This window comes from Electrona antarctica (assembly GCF_951216825.1).
Source record: "Electrona antarctica genome assembly, chromosome: 9".
Lineage (NCBI taxonomy): Eukaryota > Metazoa > Chordata > Actinopteri > Myctophiformes > Myctophidae > Electrona > Electrona antarctica.
This window is the reverse complement of record NC_136790.1, coordinates 23,938,118-23,957,823: the sequence shown is the minus strand read 5'-3', so window position 1 is coordinate 23,957,823 and position 19,706 is coordinate 23,938,118. Positions and strand designations below refer to the sequence as shown.

General features: G+C 41.6%; 1 protein-coding gene across 4 annotated transcripts; it reads left to right on the top strand.

The window, feature by feature from the left end:
- The first annotated feature begins 1,876 nt into the window (after positions 1–1,876).
- LOC306929014 (kelch-like protein 24) lies at positions 1,877–16,114 on the top strand. Of its 4 annotated transcripts, XM_079509346.1 has the most exons (14): positions 1,895–1,979; positions 2,111–2,154; positions 4,643–4,755; positions 4,943–5,137; positions 5,316–5,450; positions 5,538–5,729; positions 5,963–6,106; positions 6,276–6,435; positions 7,472–7,651; positions 8,728–8,859; positions 10,232–10,426; positions 10,894–11,031; positions 13,312–13,507; positions 13,602–16,114. In XM_079509346.1, the coding sequence occupies exons 3-14, from the start codon at positions 4,675–4,677 to the stop codon at positions 13,783–13,785; spliced, it is 1,932 nt and encodes a 643-aa protein (XP_079365472.1). In that variant the 5' UTR covers positions 1,895–1,979; positions 2,111–2,154; positions 4,643–4,674; the 3' UTR covers positions 13,786–16,114. The 4 variants fall into 4 exon arrangements, with proteins under 4 accessions (XP_079365473.1, XP_079365472.1, XP_079365471.1 ...); XM_079509347.1 differs by lacking the exon at positions 2,111–2,154 and having other exon boundaries at positions 1,877–1,979; XM_079509345.1 differs by having other exon boundaries at positions 1,909–2,154.
- The last annotated feature ends 3,592 nt before the right edge of the window (positions 16,115–19,706 follow it).

Below are 19,706 nucleotides of genomic sequence, written 5' to 3'. Positions count from 1 at the left end.
CTTGAAACCTTGAAGTCATATAGTGATACAATATCGTACAGTAAACATATGATACAGTATTGCCACTGAAAACCTACTAGTATTCCTACATACTAAAATGTAGAAGGGTTGTAGAGGGCATTTTATGTAGTCATAGCACTTTATAGTAGACAGCACTATAATTGCATTTTATGTACCGGTAGTCATAGCACTTTATAGTAGGCCTACATATGTATAGTATAGTATTGTATAGTAGCCTATGTATAGTTTATATATATATATAGTTTCATTATATAGATACTCCACTGTTACGTTCTTAGCTTAAACATGTTTCATGATAACTAGTTTTTATGTATGTGATGTATTGCCATGCTTTTTGTTACTGCTTAATGTAAATCACTCTGGATTAAGAGCGTCTGCTAAATGCCTAAATTGTAAATTGTTGAAGTTGCCACTGAAAACCTCTGCCTATTTATTTATTAGGGGTCAAGCCCGGAGGGCGTAGACCCCTATTGTTTCCGTATGGATTCCGCCATTTTTAGCAGTTTTGTCAGTTCTGTGCTGTGCTAGATCTCCCAATGAGTACATTTTATTACTTTTAGTACATCTTATTTCACTTGATGAACTTAAACAAAGTTGTAGGCCTATGTGTAATTGAAAACATTATTTATTTCTATATGAAGGGAAATGCATTAACATAGTCCATAAAGCATTCTATTACATAAATTAATTGTTTGGCATGAAGGCCAAATCAGAATACATGCAGATCGAGAAACTTTAGGTGCGATTAACATATCCGCTAGCTGTATGAATAAATTCAAGAATTTAGTTCTCAATGGACTAGATTGTGCTGATATTGTCCAATGAACATGACTACACCCAGCAGTGAGGAGGGTAAAGGCTATTTCTAAAGCTGTTTTACAAAAGCTCCCCTCAGCCCTGCTTTCTTGGAATGTTGGTATCCTTCTCCGTTCTCTACACTGGCTCCCCGTAGCGGCCCGCATCCAGTTCAAAACCCTGGTGTTAGCCTATAGGGCAGTGAAAGGAACAGCTCCTTCCTATCTCCGGGCTATGGTCGATGCCTACACCCCTGCCCGACCACTTCGGTCTGCCACCTCGGGGCGACTGATTGCCTCGTCACTCAAGGGTCCTTCTGGCCGATCCACACGGTCACGACTCTTTTCTGTTCTGGCCCCACAGTGGTGGAATGAACTCCCCACTGATGTTAGGACAGCAGAGTCACTGCCCATATTTCGCCGCAGGTTGAAAACCCACCTCTTCAGGAAACACTACCCTTCCTCTCTGCCTGACCTACTTGTTGTTAACTAGTTGTACGAACGTTTGTTTTCTATTGTTGTATTGTTTATTGGATCTTGTTTAGTCGATACACTTAATTGTTTTAGCTCATGCTCATTTGATTTAGCTATTTTGTCTCATCCGGTTAAGGAAATAGGTAGCTGATATATTGCACTTTTACCTTAGCGCTAGGTATACTCTTGGTTGCTTGTTTTTGCAGAAAATGCACTAAAGACTTCTGGTGATTAGTAGTTTTTGTTCCCTACCTATGTTGAATACACTTATTGTAAGTCGCTTTGGATAAAAGCGTCTGCTAAATGACTGTAATGTAATGTAATGTAATAGCTCCCCCTGCAGGTTACACAAATCCTAGTCTCTCGAGACAGACTCCTCACCTGCAGTATTTGTTGTTGTTGATTAATTGTGTTTTAATTGATATAGCCAATTGGTATTATAAATAGATTTGACTGCCATAATATTAATTATTGTTTTTATTTTCCTTATTTCTTGCATGATTTATTTCATGGACTTTGTTTTGTTTGCACCATGTGGGAAAACAGTCAGGTAACCCAGGTGGGAAGGGTATTTACGTTTGCGTCCCGGAACTTTAGGTAGACGTGTTGTCATTAGCAGAGGAGGAGAAATGTAGTGGTTACACCTGGCTATCTTTGAAGAGGACCAGCGGGAGCAAAGTTTGTTGTAATGTATGCTAAGTTTATAGTCTAAAAGTGAAAATTCCATTGTTTATTGAATTAACATTTGTTAACGGTCAACGGACCACTTCCCTTGCCGAGTTGCACTACATGTGAGGTGTGTACTAACCTTGCGTCACCAGACTTTCCACGCTTGGTTGGACTCGTTCCGTTTAGAAACAACGAGGTATGTGTATTTGGTTTGTAACTGTATCATCGTCATGCGTGTTGTTTGTACTTGCACGTTGTATTTTAAGGCTGATATAAGATTTGTGTAAGAGTTCTATGGACCAGAGCTAGTGTAAGAGAAGCTAAATAAACGTGTGAGTAAAGGAAGAATATGCACGCATTAATTGTGTTTTGCCTGGAGGGAGCTGTGCTAGCTATGGGTGATGTGGAAGGATTTAAGGGTCAATAAGACAACAGTTTGATATTAGACCAACACTCCATCTCTGCTTGATCCATTTCCTCCAAATTAATTATTTGATCACCAGGTTGATTGATTGATTGAAATATGTATTAACAGTTTGCAGAATTACAGTACATTTCCAGCACAAACTCAATACAAAGACTGTTAACTGTGAGTGAGTGGACGACCAAATTAAGCATTACACTTGTTTACAAGAGGGTCCACCATGTTCAATTCATCAAAAATTACTGCTGATGCTGCTAAGATAATTGTTATATCTTGTCTGAAATAATCACAGTTGTTGCAAGAAAATACTTTACTTCTCAGACAGTGGAGTCAGGTTAAATGACACACTCACAATACAAATCAAATCATTAGATATAATATATATATATTAGATTCTATTGATTTGATTATATACAGTATACTGTATAAAGCAGCAATCTGTCGACCTCGTAGTAGTAGCGAACACACACACACACACACACACACACACACACACACACACACACACACACACACACACACACACACACACACACACACACACAGAGAGAGAGAGTATTATTGTAAATATCTCTGTTGTATTTAGTGAGAAACGGCGTCTCCTTGTGGATCCTCCGTAACTCAAGCAAGTGCTCCAATTTTGGCTCATCTCCCATTGTCTTCATAATGTGTGAAGTGGAGCCCTGGAGCAGGGTGATGGCGTTAATGGCCTTAACGGCGAGCGTCAGGGACCAGTAGGCCTTCTTAGCAATGAGGGACATTTCCTGTTGGGAGGGTAAAGGAGGGCTCCTTGTGCTACGGTGCCTCGGGCTGCCAACTGCTTGTCCATCCCGGGCATGCCCTCCAGGCCTGTGTCCTTCATGTCAGCGCAGTCAAGGATCTTGTGGGATGGGGGGGAAGGTGAAGGTGTTGGGATTTTCCCACGACGCACTTAGCACTGGAACAAGGCCCTTAGCCATTGGGAGGAGCTGCCGGCCAACTCATGGCCACTGTCCAAGTCGTCCCAGGTCGAGCCCTCAGCAGCCACTGCTGGAGTCTCTTCGGTAGGCCACTTTAGGCTGCAGCGAATAGTAGCTTTCTTTAAGACGTCTATCAGCTCCTAGCGGTCCATTTGTAGGACGGGCTGGGGAGTTGGCTGGGCTAGGTCTAGGGCAGAGGCTTCAGGTGTAGCTTCGGCCCGGGGGTCCTTGCTGCTTCCACTGCTTTCTGGGCCTGTGGCCTGAGCTGGGCCTCGAAATGAGGGGATCCATAATGGCCGCCGATCGTCTTGGGCTTGTCTTCAGAGGAGTCCGAATCGGACTACTCGCTATAAGTTACGGCTTCCGTCGTCGCCGCCGCCCTCCTACATGGACTCCTCACCTTTGTTGGCGGAATCATTTGGGGTGTCGTGGAGGGGATGTTCTTTGTCCATTTCCTTGTCCCAGGAGGAACCATGTGCGGGCTTAGCACAATGTCGGGGAGGGGAGTGTGGAATATCCGCCGCCGCTTCACCTGGCGCCTAGTTTGCTGAGGCCGCCATGGCGGCGTCCACTGCACACTTCGCTTGGGCTGATATTGGAGTCAACGCTTGCTCCTCAACGCCACCATCTTATCTCTGCGTTCTGCAGAGATAAGATGCTGTGTTAGCACCATGAGAAGTTTCACAAAAGTGAGTTCAATGGGTGGGGCACGTCTTTATACCACCAAGCTGGAGGGGGTGGTCAAGGCTCCCATTGGTCCCAAATCCAGTCAAAAATTGCCTGTGAGTGTATGATGTAATGCTTCTGTGATTACACCTGAAGTCACTCACAATCTTTTAAAGCGAGTTTCCTCGTGAAGTTTAATTAAGCAATATTACACGAGAGGGTGTGGTTTAACGTGATTATTGCCACGACAGTGATGCGGTCAGGAACGAGACGTAGTCAAGTTCCGCAAGCATCACTGAAGCATCACTGAAGCTGAAACCGATTTTTCTCAATAAAAGCTCTCGTAGCCTGTAGCTTTTATTGAGAAATCGGTTTGAGGGAAAAGGAAGTTGCCGCCCCGTTGTTCCTGCCTGTCGACTACAAAACAATACTACAACATGACGTAACGATATCATCCGCTCCCGACAGGATCATATACCCTAAATTAAATGGTGCCCAGGGTAGGTGGTGAATGGTGCTGGTTTAATCCACGGCTAGAAGGCTGTTTCAACCAATCAGATTGCTTCCTCGAAACGACCTGTGGTATAATTTAAATTAACCACATGTAACCGTAATGTTGTGTCTTCTCTCTGCAGACACAACCCACTCCACACACCTCACCTCAGACATGGCTGACAACATCCTGGATGATGACAGCCAGAGAGAATCACCACAGGCTGCTAAGATAATGAGACTGGACTCTTACCATGTGAGTGTGTGTACTGCGTACGTGTGTTCAGACAGCTGTTGGTGTCCTGCATTGTTGGTGTGCAAGGCACTGCAAGCTGCAGTGTGTTGACAGTTGACATACAAGCACAGCAACATTATTCACAGATGAATAGTTGTTTATTTGTCTGATTTTAAATCTCCCTCTGGATGTTGTTGTTGCACTTCAGGAGGACAGCGCCAGTGTACCTCTATCCTCACTGACGACTGAGATGTTTGAGGAACCCAGCCATCCCATCAAGGTGTTAGAGGGCCTAAACAGGCTGCGGCTCAACAGTGCCTTATGTGATGTAATTCTGTGCTGTGATGGACAGGACTTCCCCTGCCATCGTTATGTACTGGCCTCCTTTAGCTCATACTTTGAGGTAAATAAATACACACATTTATTGGCCTACTATAGTAAACATTTTCAATTCTGCCTTGGCGTTCAGGTCAACCAATCATCATGCTATATCCAATTAATGAATGTATTACTTATATAAATAAGAAAGGTCTTCTACATAGACACACCAAGCCAACCATAATTGTTTTCAATCTGCACAGTCAATGTTTACATCTGGCATGAGGGAGTCCACACAGGAAAGGGTGACCATGAGTGGAGTGGAACCTCAGAGTATGGGTTTGTTGGTGAACTATGCCTACACTGCAAAGGTGTCCATCTCCAACGCAAATGTACAGGTAATGTATTATCATCATAAACATCATTCATTGTCTCCATTTCTGTCCTACAAGGGTGCTTAAAGCCATTTTGTTCATTTGGTCTAGGCCCTGCTAGCCGCATCAGACCTGTTGGATGTCACAGCTGTTAGAGAGGCCTGCTGTGACTACATGATGCGTCACATAGATATAGATAACTGTGTAGACATTTACTGCTGTGCTGACGACCACTCCTGTGACATGTTGGAAGATCACAGCATGGATTACATTCTGGAACACTTCATTGAGATCTACCATCAGGTCAGGGATCATACACTAATCACATTTTTTGTCTGTTGACTTTTTTTCTCCTATTGTATTACTATTACTCAACCTGTCACCACCACAACTGACCCAGACCTGGATAGAAACATTCAAACAGTGAATTAAATGGATATACATTTACAAGTTACTTCAGTGTAAAGCATGGGACTAGGGTCTTAAAAAATAATATATTAATCTAAAATCTACTCTATATTTTCCCCTACCAATAGGAAGAGTTCCTCTCTCTCTCTGTGGAAAGAGTGACAGAGATTCTTGGCAGTGACCATCTCAATGTGCCCAAAGAGGACATGGTGTTTGAGGCTGCCATGCTGTGGTTGGACAAGTGTCCTACCCACAGGCAGAGCTTTGAAAAAGTCAGTCGTTTTCTTGTTTCTCTCGTCTCTTCCTATCGATATGTCTTCTATACATGCTTGGCATCTAAATATGGTGCTTGCTGGTGATATGCATGATCATTATTATGTTTTTCACTGACCAATATGCAGTTAGATTAGTAAATAATTAGTGTTCTATGCGTTCTTTAAGGTGCTAGAGCAAATCCGTCTGCCTCTCATCAGTCCCTCCTACCTCCACACTGTGGTTGAGTGTCTCGATGTGGTGAAAGAACAGCAGGGCTGCCAGAGGTTCATCTCTGAGGCCAAGGAGCGGCCCTACTGTAACACAGCACACCCACGCAGGACCACAGGTACCCTGCTGAACTCATGCATACTTGAAATTCCTCCATATCTGCTGCCAATACAAATATGACTTACGTTTGCTATTCAGTGTTCTTAATTGTTATTGCATCATGATTTCATCATTTCAATTTCACAATTCAACCTTAACTGACAATTTTGTACATTTATAGATGTCATGTCTGTCACAATGCATACCAATTTCTCCTGAACTAAGTGGCTGGTTATTTGGCAATTATAACAACAATAACATAGCTACAACACCAACAGTATATTGAAGCAGAGAAATAATCAACCAAAGTTAAAGGGATATTTCACTTTAAAAATAATGTTGTGTCGTTTTATCGTCCACTCGGGCGTACCGCACAGTTTTTAAGTTGCTAGATTCAGTAATTAGATTAGTATTAGTAGTAGTAATTAATTAGTCATTAATTTGATCCTTCCTATACAAATCCATTGTAACTTTTAACCCGATATTGTCATGCTAATATGTGAGGAGACGAGCATCGGAGCCCACAGTGTGCGAGTACTTTCTTTTCATTATCTGTGTATACTACTACTCACCGCTCAGCACCTGCCCAAGTTTGGGTTGGATGTGCATGTCTTTGTACTTTTTTCCTTGTGTTTTTTCACATACTTTTTTCATTTATCTTTCATTAAGCTTGTTTTGAACAAAAACGCAATCTGGGAAACATTGAAGTGGACGGAGGGGAACTTTTTCACTGATGGATCATTACCTGTTTATCGATCGGCTAGCAACCAAGAGCTATTCAGACAATGGCGATCTAACTTAATCAATAAAACCCTAAAAAAGTTGTAAAAGTTGCCCGTGGCAGTCTGCAATGGGTTTTGTATAGGAAGGGGGGCGTATCTGCTTAAATTAATATCAAATATGCTGCTTTTGCTATTTGGGTGGTTAATAGGTGACACTCAACAAAGGTCGGAATCATGCCTGTTTGATGATCCCTTTTCATTAAATAAATGTGATTTCTCCTTGAACTCTTAAATCTACTGTCTCACCTGATCCTTCTCCCCTGCTTGTTGAAGTGATTGTGACGGTGGGAAGAAAGACTAAGCAAGAGTTGGAAAGAAAGACGAGAAAGACGAGGCATTTGTGGCAAGAAAGAAAGGGGCACAAAGTTGAGAGCTTTGATCCCCTGACCAGTCAGTGGAGGACTCTGGGACGTCTGCCCTTGACAACAACCAGCTATGCTGTGGTTATGTCAGGTGAGGATTACCATCACAGTCAATCAACTTGTAATGTGTCCTATGAGACAATAAGCCTATCTCACAGAATTTCCCCGCCCCCTTAATACGCCCCCTTTCGGGATTAGTGGTGATAGCGTGACGTCACTCCATAGACGCTACATGTTAACAGAGGTAATTTAAGAAGTCTACAACTTTTGTTTTCTCAAGGTAAGGTTTGTTCTATCTGTTCGAGCTGATTTACCATCTTGTTTGCTTCATAATAATATTGGTCTGTCATATTTTTACATTAGAAAATGTACTTAGATTCTCCAGAGAAAAAAACGTGTAAATGCTAATGTTAAATGACACCACTATTTACCGGAAGTGGGCGTGGAAAGCGGGCTGTGAGATAGGCCTATAGGGTACAATTTTCAATTGAAGCATTTACAGTAGCAGATGCTTTTATCCAGAGCTACTTAACAACTGTGAAATCAGAGTAAATGTCATGAAGCCTAGTCAACAAACAGGGTAAATAGTTACAGTAAGTAGAGTGTGAAGAAATCAATGTACTGTAGTCCTTAAAAACAACTTGGATAGGTTAACGGCTATCTAAATCATGTTTTTTAAATTCCGGGAAGAAAAAGCAGCAATGTCAAAATAATCTGCATACTGCGTAGTATAGCTATATCATCTCTAAATGACAAGGAGAGAGCAGTGCTTGGGGGTATTATTATTGTGATGGTTCTTTTATCAAGCCATTATAACTAGAATCACTTTTTAAAGGTGCGGTACAGTAGGTCAATTCTGAATAATTGGCAACTGTGATCATAGGTTAGCTAGCATTGCTATATATATCAATAGTATAGTATTATTCAGTACGATCTGAAGTTTATTTGGGCTCCATAATTTTGGTGGAAGCTGGCCATCGTAAACCTACATAAGATGGTATTAATGGACAATCCCAAACCACTAGCAAGTGATGAGCATGCACATACTGTTTGACAGGCATTAGACACACTGGAACTGTTTTGGTGATTTCTTTTTTAATGAAGAAGATGGAAGATATAATGATGACATTTCAATTTCATAGTTTGAATTCTGCTCTTCCACCATAGGCTCTTATCTGTATTTTGCCGGTGGATGTGATGATTCAGCCCATAGATACAGCAGAGAGATGTGGCGCTATGATGTTCAAGATGACTCCTGGTTGAAGTTGGCTCCCATGAATGTGGAACGCAGTAACTTCAGTAAGATTGTCAAACTGTGACATTTGAATTTAACCACGTTAACCCTGGTGTCCCACTTTTGAGCAGATCATGTGCTCAAAATTCCGGCGAGCCGCCCCGTGTCAGAAACGGTCGAGAAATGACAGTTACCGTGTGGGGGTCCCTCTACTGTACTGTACTGTACTGTCACACCCGAAACTATCAAATATTGTGTGTGTGTGTGTGTGTGTGTGTGTGTGTGTGTGTGTGTGTGTGTGTGTGTGTGTGTGTGTGTGTGTGTGTGTGTGTGTGTGTGTGTGTGTGTGTGTGTGTGTGTGTGTGTGTGTGTGTGTGTGTGTGTGTGTGTGTGTGTGTGTGTGTGTGTGTGTGTGTGTGTGTGTGTGTGTGTGTGTGTGTGTGTGTGTAATTAATTATGGGAATTATTTAGAAATTCTGAAAAGGTTGTACAGGTATACAGAATCAGTTCCAAGTACTTGGTACAATATTATACTGTACATGTAGCATTCAAAATTAGCTGTATTCACAATGCTCCGAAAGGCTTCCTTTCTAGTTTCTACTGTTAAAGGAGAAATCCACACCAAAATGTACCCTGAATCAGCCTAAAATCCTGTCCCAACATACATGTTGGCCTTGAATTGTTCTCCATCTTCCCCACCCATCCCAGTGGCTCCCACAGTAAAATGCAGCTAGAATGGTAGAAAGCTAGTTGTCTTCATGCTAATGCGGGTATTTTATTAACTCCAAACGTTTTATTTTTCTCCACAAAATCGTGGGTGCCAGGGAATTTTTCAGAATAAAGGCACTAGTGTGCCAAGCAGATGAAGGAGATTTTACTCTGTAAACCCCCGCCTTTCATCTCCCCCAAAACCGGGAGGTGAAATCTTCCTTTACTACATCACCGTCGTAAGTCTGTTCTCACTTAAGAAGCGTTAATATTCTAAACGAGATGCATGATGAAGTCAGAAATTAGGACAGAACATCTGTGCGGAGGCAGTGTAGTGTCACCTCACAAACTGGAAAAAATACAAAAATCAAATCACAGCACTCTATCTTTAAATATAGCATTTTATGTAATTTAATGATATGTACAGTACATTTCCCTAAATTAGTAGAGTAGTGCGGTCAAGCAGCAGTAATGTAATATTACTTACACTCCTGACATCACAGCATTAAGTATGGAAAATGTTTTTTTGGGGATTTAGCTTTTCAAGCATGATTTCCAAAATGTATGACATTTATTGTTTATGAGAATGTTTAATTATTGCACAGCATCATATTAGTTGAACTGCAATTTCAAATTCAACCTGAATGAGAGGCTGCATATAATGCATCAAGGCAATCACTTCTAAACATCAGGTTTATTCATATTTCTTCCCTGCACAACCCAACATAGGCATGGTGATGCTGGGGGGATATATGTTTGCAGTTAGTGGCCGGGGCGATAAGAAGAGTGAAGACTCAATCGATCGCTATGACTCCTACACCAACACCTGGCAGCTTATGGAGTCTGTCGGTGTGGCAGCCTATTTTGATTCTATTTGCAATAGAGTGGACGTAGTGGCGCTGGATGGACTGCTCTATTTCATTGGTATGTAAATAGAACAGGTTTATGCAACCTGCTGGGTTTCATGAAGTTGTGTTTTTGTATGTAATGTACTGTAGGTCAAACATAATCAGCAAAGACTTGGTGTGTGTGTGTGTGTGTGTGTGTGTGTGTGTGTGTGTGTGTGTGTGTGTGTGTGTGTGTGTGTGTGTGTGTGTGTGTGTGTGTGTGTGTGTGTGTGTGTGTGTGTGTGTGTGTGTGTGTGTGTGTGTGTGTGTGTGTGTGTGTGTGTGTGTGTGTGTGTGTGTGTGTGTGTGTGTGTGTGTGTGTGTGTGTGTGTGTGTGTGTGTGTGTCACATGCGAGTGTGGCAGCACTCAGGTCAAACGCCGGTCAATGCCAATGTTGTTTTTAAAACGTCTTAACAACCATACCCGTTGTAACCACCACCGTTAATGAAGTAGGTGCAGATTTGAGATGCATTTGCAACTTCAGTGTGTATTTTTGTTCCTAGGAACTCCTAGAAATCCAAACCTAGCCCAGGTGGCCAAGTTCAACCCTGAAACATCCGTTTGGACAGAAGTCCCTCCTATGCAGATTCTACGTGATCTTCCAGCTGTCTGCGCCCTGAATGGAAAGATATATGCTATAGGTATCACACCTGTTTTTACTTTTGTACATGTACTGTGTAAATGTAGCAATACCGAATGTAGAAGTTTTAAAAGCAAAAGTCCTGCAATCTAAATTTTACTTGAGGATAATAGTACAATTACCAACAGTTCTGGCATAAAAATATGCTTGCCCTACCAAACATACTCATTATGCAGAATGGCCCATTTCACTATTGTATTATTGGATTGTAATTACTAATTAGTATTGTGTTAATGTATTCATCGCTTTAATGTTGCATCTGGTAATTGTAATTTTTACTTCTAAATAGCGACTGCCAGTCTTGCTGCGTTTAGCCACTGCCAAGCTTTTTTTTAAAGTAGTCACCAGGGCTTAAAGTTCTCCGTCTTGGGGACAGATTTCCGTCTTGAGGACTTCATATGGGCCATTTATGAAATCAATGCGGGGGGTGCATGGTGGGGGTCTGAAAATAATTTTCCGTCCTGTTTTTTTGTTTTTTTTGTTCTTTACTACGATCGCATCCCCGATCGTTGATAATCCAAGAGAGGTTCGCTTATGTCCAATAGTTAGAGACCATTGAAAATGCAATGGTGGTCGGCGCTAAAGTGGAACGATAAAGGAAGGAAATATGGGCGTTCTAGAAAAAGGAAGTGGATGGGAGGCGAGTTTTGGGACCATGTGGTTTCGTTGTTCTCGCTTCACTGGGAATCGAGTGAGGGCCTTTGGAAAAATCTTGTCCAAATTCGTCCTTGGCAGTTAATAATAATAACAGTATAATAATACATCATTTGTAAGTTAAACAATGCTTTGAATTAATCTATTTTCATCAGGCACTTTATCAGGGACACAGCAGTTTGCAAAAAGTACAGCGGAACGATTTAACACAAAAATCCCGGAGGGCTTGTTTCCATTGTGGTCCTATCAACACAAGACATACAAGAACTTTCATACAAGAAATCCTCAACACTAGTAGCAATACAAATATGCACAAATCATTTGAGGGAGCCATATCTGGTTTCAAGCTTAGACACCAAATAGCTTGTAGATCTGTTATTTTTTTTTAATCGCAATAATGTGGCACAAATCTTTGAATATTCTTTCAGAGCGAAAGTTTTAACTCAAATCTTTGCTTCTGGGGGGTCCCTGGAACAACATATTTTCAGATGGGGGTCGGCAGCCAATTACATATAATTTTTGGGGTTCTTGAAATTAAATAGTGTGAGAGCCACTGTCATAGAAACATAGGTTTTTCAGAATTTTTCAGATTTAGAAGATATTTTGTAGAATCGGCCTCAGGTCTAAAATGGGTTAATAAGACTGAGTGGGATAGGTGATGCGTTCGGATGATGTTACCGGAACAAGATCAGTCGCACTGGCTTGCTAAGGCTTCTGGGAAATTGAGGCCCAATGCATTCCTAATACCTATTGCAATGGCGGCGCGCAACAGGAGCGCTCCTCCTCCGCTCTTTGTTGTTGATCGGCAATTTGGATTATTTTTCAACACGACGACAAACTATCCCACATTTTAAGGTGGTTTTTCATGAAATGGAACGATGATGTCGGCGGGGTGGTTCTTCAAAGGTTAGCCTTTAAAACTAGGCAGTCAGATGGGGAATACGATTACGGTATTTTGTCAAATTGTTAAGAGGCTCGGATGATCGACGTGTTAGGACTGCCTTCAGTGCAAGCTTTGGTGAGAGAAAAGCAAGCCAGGTTCTTCACCAACATACAGCAGCGAAATGGCATGCTTGATGACCCCTTGTGGTATGTTCTTCAATTGCTGGAGAAGGAGAACCATGTCATGTATTCTCATTTATCTGAGATAATGGAAAAACAAGATGACATGATTCATAAATTACAATCCAAAGAGGGAACAAGATATAAGACGTACCAAGCCATCAACCCAGATCTATCTGTTCACCCACTCTATACCAGCACCAGCAGTACACCTTACATTGAGGACTATTTGAGGATAACCTTTACACGGTTTTGATTGTCCGCTCATAGACTGTGTGTGGAAATGGGAAGATGGAGCCGCATACCACCTGAACAGCGGTTTTGTGAGACTGGTATACAAAACGAACAGCACATACTGGATACACAAGATACACACACAAGATATCAGAGTGAAATATGGACACAAGGGTATTGATTTGAGCTCACTCTTTGTGGGCACTAACAGAGAGACTTTGCGTATGCTACATGCCTGCCTGCCTGCCCTTCACAACTCCTAATCGACTGGTTAGTTACCCCTGTTTTATACTAACTAACATTCACCATCTTGTTAATTCTTTATCTATAGGTGGTCGTAATTATTATAATTTAAGGCACCAGATCGACGGGCCCTTTCTGGTCATTGAAAACACGGTGGAGTGTTTCAACCCCAAGACCAACCTGTGGACCATGTGTGCCCCCATGCAAATGCAACGCTTCAACGGGCATAGTGTGGGTGTGTTGGATGGAAATATCTATGTTGTAGGAGGGCGGGATGACTTCAGGTAAGACACTACTGCTTCATGAATGCAGGGGGAAAGGTGTGTTCTTTACCACACCAGAAATGTCTCTCATGGCTATTGGTCTCTCTTCATGTAGTCGTCACCTGACAATCGAGCGCTACTGTGAAGAGATGGACACATGGGAAACTGTGGGACAGGAGCCTGATGGTTGCAGCCATGTTCCCGGTAGGTACCACCTACCTCTCAAGCTGAGGAATGATCATTACTACGATGATTATGTTGATGACGACAGTGATGACGACGATGATGATGATGAATAGGTAGGATAGATGATTATGATTTGGTTAAAACAAAACACATTGTGTTAATGTAACGTTTGATCTGCTTTGTGTTGTGGAATAATGAAGTTCCAGACGACTTCTCTCTTTGTTGACAGTTTAATCTGGTAAAATACACAGACGTATCTGGTCAGCTTCTGTCTGTTTAACACACCCAATCCTCAGCACATCTATAACAGAATTAGCAACGTGACCAAGAGCATGTTTTTATAAACAGTTTACAGTTTTGTATGGCAAGATAACTAATTCAAAACATGCACAAAACATCACCACTTCATGTTGGTACATTTAGCATGTTTAGAATAACCAGTATTCATCACAGTAAACCATACAGACTCTTGTTGATAATATAGTGTGCTGAGGAACACATCTTACCATGGGTATGTCTCATGTTAGACTGGTAAATATAGTGTGCTGAGGTCCGGAACACATCTTACCATGGGCATGTCTCATGTTAGACTGACACCACTCTAAACGTGGACACCAGTATTATTCAATGAGGTGCCGCCCACTAACCAATAAGAAATGTCATTACTGATTGAGCAAGTGGAACCCACTAAACTCTGTTACGTTAACACAATATTCTGCTAGTAACCATTGCTATAGTGTTTGTTTACTGTATCTCCAGCTCTTTAATAATCAGACAATACATTTACAGGTCGGGTTGCCATTCTTGCCAATCCTGTGTGAGTTTTCTCTCCTGATTGGATAAAATCGATACCCCGACCTGAAAATGCATTTTCTGTAAAGAGCTGGAGAGACAGGGAGACTACTGTTCTGAACAAACACTATCCACGTGATTCCAGTGTCCCATGAGCCTTTGCGTGAAATGTGGGCATCACTTCCTCTTCCTCTTGGCTGTAGCCAAAGATTGTTAATTTAGGAAGATAGTCCATCCTGATTGGAGCCATTAGAGGCGACATGGTACCCATCCTACAAATTGTCCCCTAAGTGGGCGCTGACATCAGGCAGCAAATCTTGCGGACGACCTATGGTGCTAGATACCGCGAGAGAGTGTTGCTGGGACAGAGAAATGCCGATAATGAAGTAGAATTTCTCATGAGTTGTCTCTCTGAAAAAAGCCATTTTATTATGAAAATCTTGGGAAAATTGTGTGGCTTATACGGCATTAGTACATTAGGAAGAACTACATTAGGAAGCAAGCCCAAATAAGCAATTACACAAACAAGCTAAAACACACACACACACACACACACACACACAATCAGCAGCTATCAATATTTACAAGCGACTTTACAGAAACAAGCCAAAAGTCACTTATAATAAGCAGACATGGATGTGTGGAGGAAGTGAAACCCACATTCACCCCAGTAAGCTCATTGGGAAACGGGTGGATAGCAATGATTACTAAGCTATTTAACAATTATTTTAACAAAAATAATCACTTACTGTACCTGAATAATTATCTACGGGCTCTATTGTGGTACGAGATTCTACTAGAATGTGGGGTGTTACACCTCCCTTTACAACCATCATCTTTAGTGGGTATTTGTGTCCTTGATGGAGGGAATTTATATTATTGCATTAATGAGCCGTGTCTTCCCTGGCACAAGATGTGTTCTTGTACCGGACTAAAGTATCCTGACAGTTGCCTGCTTGGGTTAACTGCTCTCAGGGTTTCACTATCAATAGATTGAATATTGTTCATTATATTCACTGTTGATTGACTGTACATAATATATGATCCATTATACCTACTGTGTAGGCTGGCTGACATAATTATATCAGCCTCACATCCACTCTTGACAGTCTGTATATATATACTATAGATATATGAAGACAGACAAGCCCTCTGCGTAACTTCCAAGCACAATGAGCCCAATATCAAATTAAAAACATTAAAAGCCATATAAGGTCAGACATTTTTGACATGTGTGGGTCTTCCTCGGGGCGTAGCTAGAGGGATTATTCAACCTAGGTTCAATCGTCCTTATACTAGTGTAAAGGCTTTGTGAGAACCACACATCCACCTGGAGTAAGTTATCACATACTCTATTCAACAGCACTCAGTATCTTTGTTTCTTTGATGTACAGATATCCAGGTTGTTCATATTCTGGTGATAGATTGTTTCTTATACTTGCCTTTATGAAAAAAACCTTTATGCCTAAAGGTTTTTATTTTTAAATTGTTTGTACACTAAGCTGTCCGAGTCAGTCCTGAGGGGTAGGTAGTCGACTCTTAAGTCTACTACGTTTGGTCATTTACTTTTATATTCGAATCTCTTGGTTGTAATGTCTGCTGTGCTGCTAAACCTGAATTCCCCACTTAACTGGGATCAATAAAGACGTATCAAGGTAGTAAATGTTCTTTTCCTTTTTTTTCTCTTTTATGTATTCCTTTACTATAATATTTCTGCCTGCACAATGACCAGACCTTAACATCCCCAGGTTATGCTGCTGGGTAATCATTTGACATGACAATATACCTTTCATGTCATGTTGTAGCTCGATCTATTTCCACTAAGGGAAGGGATGCTATCATCAGAGTCCCACTACAGCAGGTAAAAGTTCGATTGACATAATAGGCTATGAGTATTACTGTAGTAAATTAAGTTCGTATAGTAGTAATATAATAGCTTTGGTGCATGGAGCAATGCATCCAGCCCCCTGCAGGACAGAGATAGGAAATGCAGGTGGCGCCACAGAAGAGTTCATACCTTTTATAGTTAAAGTATTTAGCATTAGCAATACATAACAATTCTGTTATTATACTAAACGTACATTCTGTTCAGTACTTGTAGGCTTTTGGTCTTGCGGCCCCCAGTCTTACCAGTTGGTTGGTACTGTACTGTATATACCCAGTACCCAAGGTTGAAGCCCTTCAACTTTGGGCAGATCTACAAGCTCGTAGTGCGGCACCGAGTGCCACGCTACGAGCTTGTAGATCTGCTATTTTTCAGTGGGGTACATTTAATCACTGGTCCTGGGTCAATCCCAGGGCCTACCACTCCACTCTCTTGATATGTTGTTCCCCAACTCTTGGAGAGTATTTAGGCCTTTTACTGGAGGTCCCAGCCCCTAAAATGGAGGAAGTGTTGGCCTTTACTGAATTGCTTCAGTTTGAGTTCATTTGAGCACCTAAATTCAGATTTGGGCACCGTAGCATGTGGTTTTTAAGTGGTGGGCCTCGGGTCATCCTAGGGGCTAGAACAGGGGTGCCCACACATTTATGACGTGAGATCTACTTTCAAAATGACCAGCTCAACAAGATCTACCCACTGAAAAAAAAAAGTGTACCATTGCTGAAAATAGTTTAAATATATAATGTACCTGGGGGGGGCTTTGGAATAGGGAGAAAATATGACAGGCAGTTTGCTGTCATATTTCCTCCCCGTATTTAACTTAAACGCCCAATGCATTCTCAATGGCATTTGCTATTGCCATTGAGAATGCATTGGGCGTTTAAGTTTAATAACTCAGAAACTACAAATAATTTCAAAGTAAAAAGTTCCAGCATGTGTCTCCACAGTAAGCTGAATTATAAAATGTGTGAATAGAGTTTCTAGGTGAAAGTAATTATTTGACGTGCCATAGAGCTGCCATTGAGCCCCATTATACATTTCTCAAATTTGAAAGCACTATATTTCTAAAACTATGAAACATTTTAAAGATTTCTTTTCAGGCAAACATGTCCACCGTAAGATGAACCTAAATAGGTTTGAATGGGGTTTCTAGGTGTAAGTATGTAGGACTAGTAGCATGCCAAAGTTTGTGCTATTGCCATTGAGAATGCATTGGGCGTTTAAGTTAAAAAAACGGGGAGGAAATATGACAGCAAACTGCCTGTCATATTTTCTCCCTATTCCAAAGCCCCCCCAGGTACATTATATATTTAAACTATTTTCAGCAATGGTACACTTATTTTTTCAGTGGGTAGATCTTGTTGAGCTGGTCATTTTGAAAGTAGATATCACGTCATAAATGTGTGGGCACCCATGTTCTAGCCCCTAGGTTGACCCGAGGCCCACCACTTAAAAACCACATGCTACAGTGCCCAAATCTGAATTTAGGTGCTCAAATGAACTCAAACTGAAGCAATTCAGTAAAGGTCAACACTTCCTCCTGGGGTCATTTTAGGGGCTGGGACCTCCAGTAAAAGGCCTAAATACTCTCCAAGAGTTGGGGAACAACATATCAAGAGAGTGGAGTGGTAGGCCCTTGGATTGACCCAGGACTCACTGAAGAATAGCAGATCTACAAGCTCGTAGCGTGGCACTCGGTGCCGCACTACAAGCTTGTAGATCTGCCCAAAGTTGAAGGGCTTCAACCTTGTGTACTGGGTAGCTGAAGTTGAAGCTCTGCCCTTCAACTTTGTGCACTTTTACATGTAGGCTGACCCAAAGTTGAAACAGTTGCCAGGGGGACATCTTTGGGCCTGGGGTCCTCATCGTTGGATATGTTGTTCCCACAACCGAGAAGAGTATTTTACCCTTTACTGGAGGTCCTAAGCCCTAAAATGACCCCATGAGGAAGCGTTGACCTTTACTGAATTGCTTCAGTTTCAGGTAATTTTCAGGTACATTGCATCCACTGGTCAATCCAAGGGCCTACCACTCCACTCTCTTGATATGTTCTTTCCCAACTCTTGGAGAGTATGTAGGCCTTTCCCTGGACCTTCTAGCGGCTAGAAGGTCCAGGGAAAGTCCTACATTGTAGGACTAGTAGCATGCCAAAGTTTGTGCTATTGCCATTGAGAATGCATTGGGCGTTTAAGTTAAATAACTCAGAAACTACAAATCATTTTAAAGTAAAAAGTTCCAGCATTTGTCTTCACAGTAAGCTGAATTATAAAATGTGTGAATAGAGTTTCTAGGTGAAAGTAATTTTTTGACGTGCCATAACCATAGAGCTGCCATTGAGCCCCATTATACATTTCTCAAATTTGAAAGCACTATATTTCTAAAACTATGACACATGTCATAGATTTATTTTCAGGCAAACATGTCCACCGTAAGATGAACCTAAATAGGTTTGAATGGGGTTTCTAGGTGTAAGTATGTAGGACTAGTAGCATGCCAAAGTTTGTGCTATTGCCATTGAGAATGCATTGGGCGTTTAAGTTAAATACGGGGAGGAAATATAACAGCAAACTGCCTGTCATATTTTCTCCCTATTCCAAAGCCCCCCCCGGTACATTATATATTTAAACTATTTTCAGCAATGGTACAGTGGGTAGATCTTGTTGAGCTGGTCATTTTGAAAGTAGATCTCACGTCATAAATGTGTGGGCACCCCTGTTCTAGCCCCTAGGATGACCCGAGGCCCACCACTTAAAAACCACATGCTACGGTGCCCAAATCTGAATTTAGGTGTGTCACGTGGACTGCGGTCACGTCACGTGGACTGCGGTCACGTGTGTGTTATGATTTGTTATGATTAGTTTTGTTATGATGTAGTATAGATATATATATTTATTGGTTAATATTATGTATATATCTATATGAGGTAACTGGTGGTGTTGTTATAGTTATATTGTATATATATGTTTAGACCTATCTTTGATATCTCTTATTATATATATATATATGTATATATAGCTGTACATCCAGTAGACTTGTTATGAACCATATATGGGGATAGAAAGCGCTTTCTATTATATGTGTGTTCTTCTCCACTCCACGTTGGATTGACTATGTTTTACCTTGTCAGTGACATCAATGAGGGGCCGGATCTAGCCAGGTGCCTGATCAACGCCTGGCTTCCTGATTGGCTGCCGGTCCCGCGCACTCCTTGGCCAGGAGTGTGCTGGACTCTACATAGTCAGTCTGTGTCTGACAGCTCGGGGGGAATGTCACTAGGACCTTCTCCCGATCCGCTACTGCAACTGAACACCTTATTATTGTTATCCTTCAAAAGGTCTAAACATATATATACAATATAAC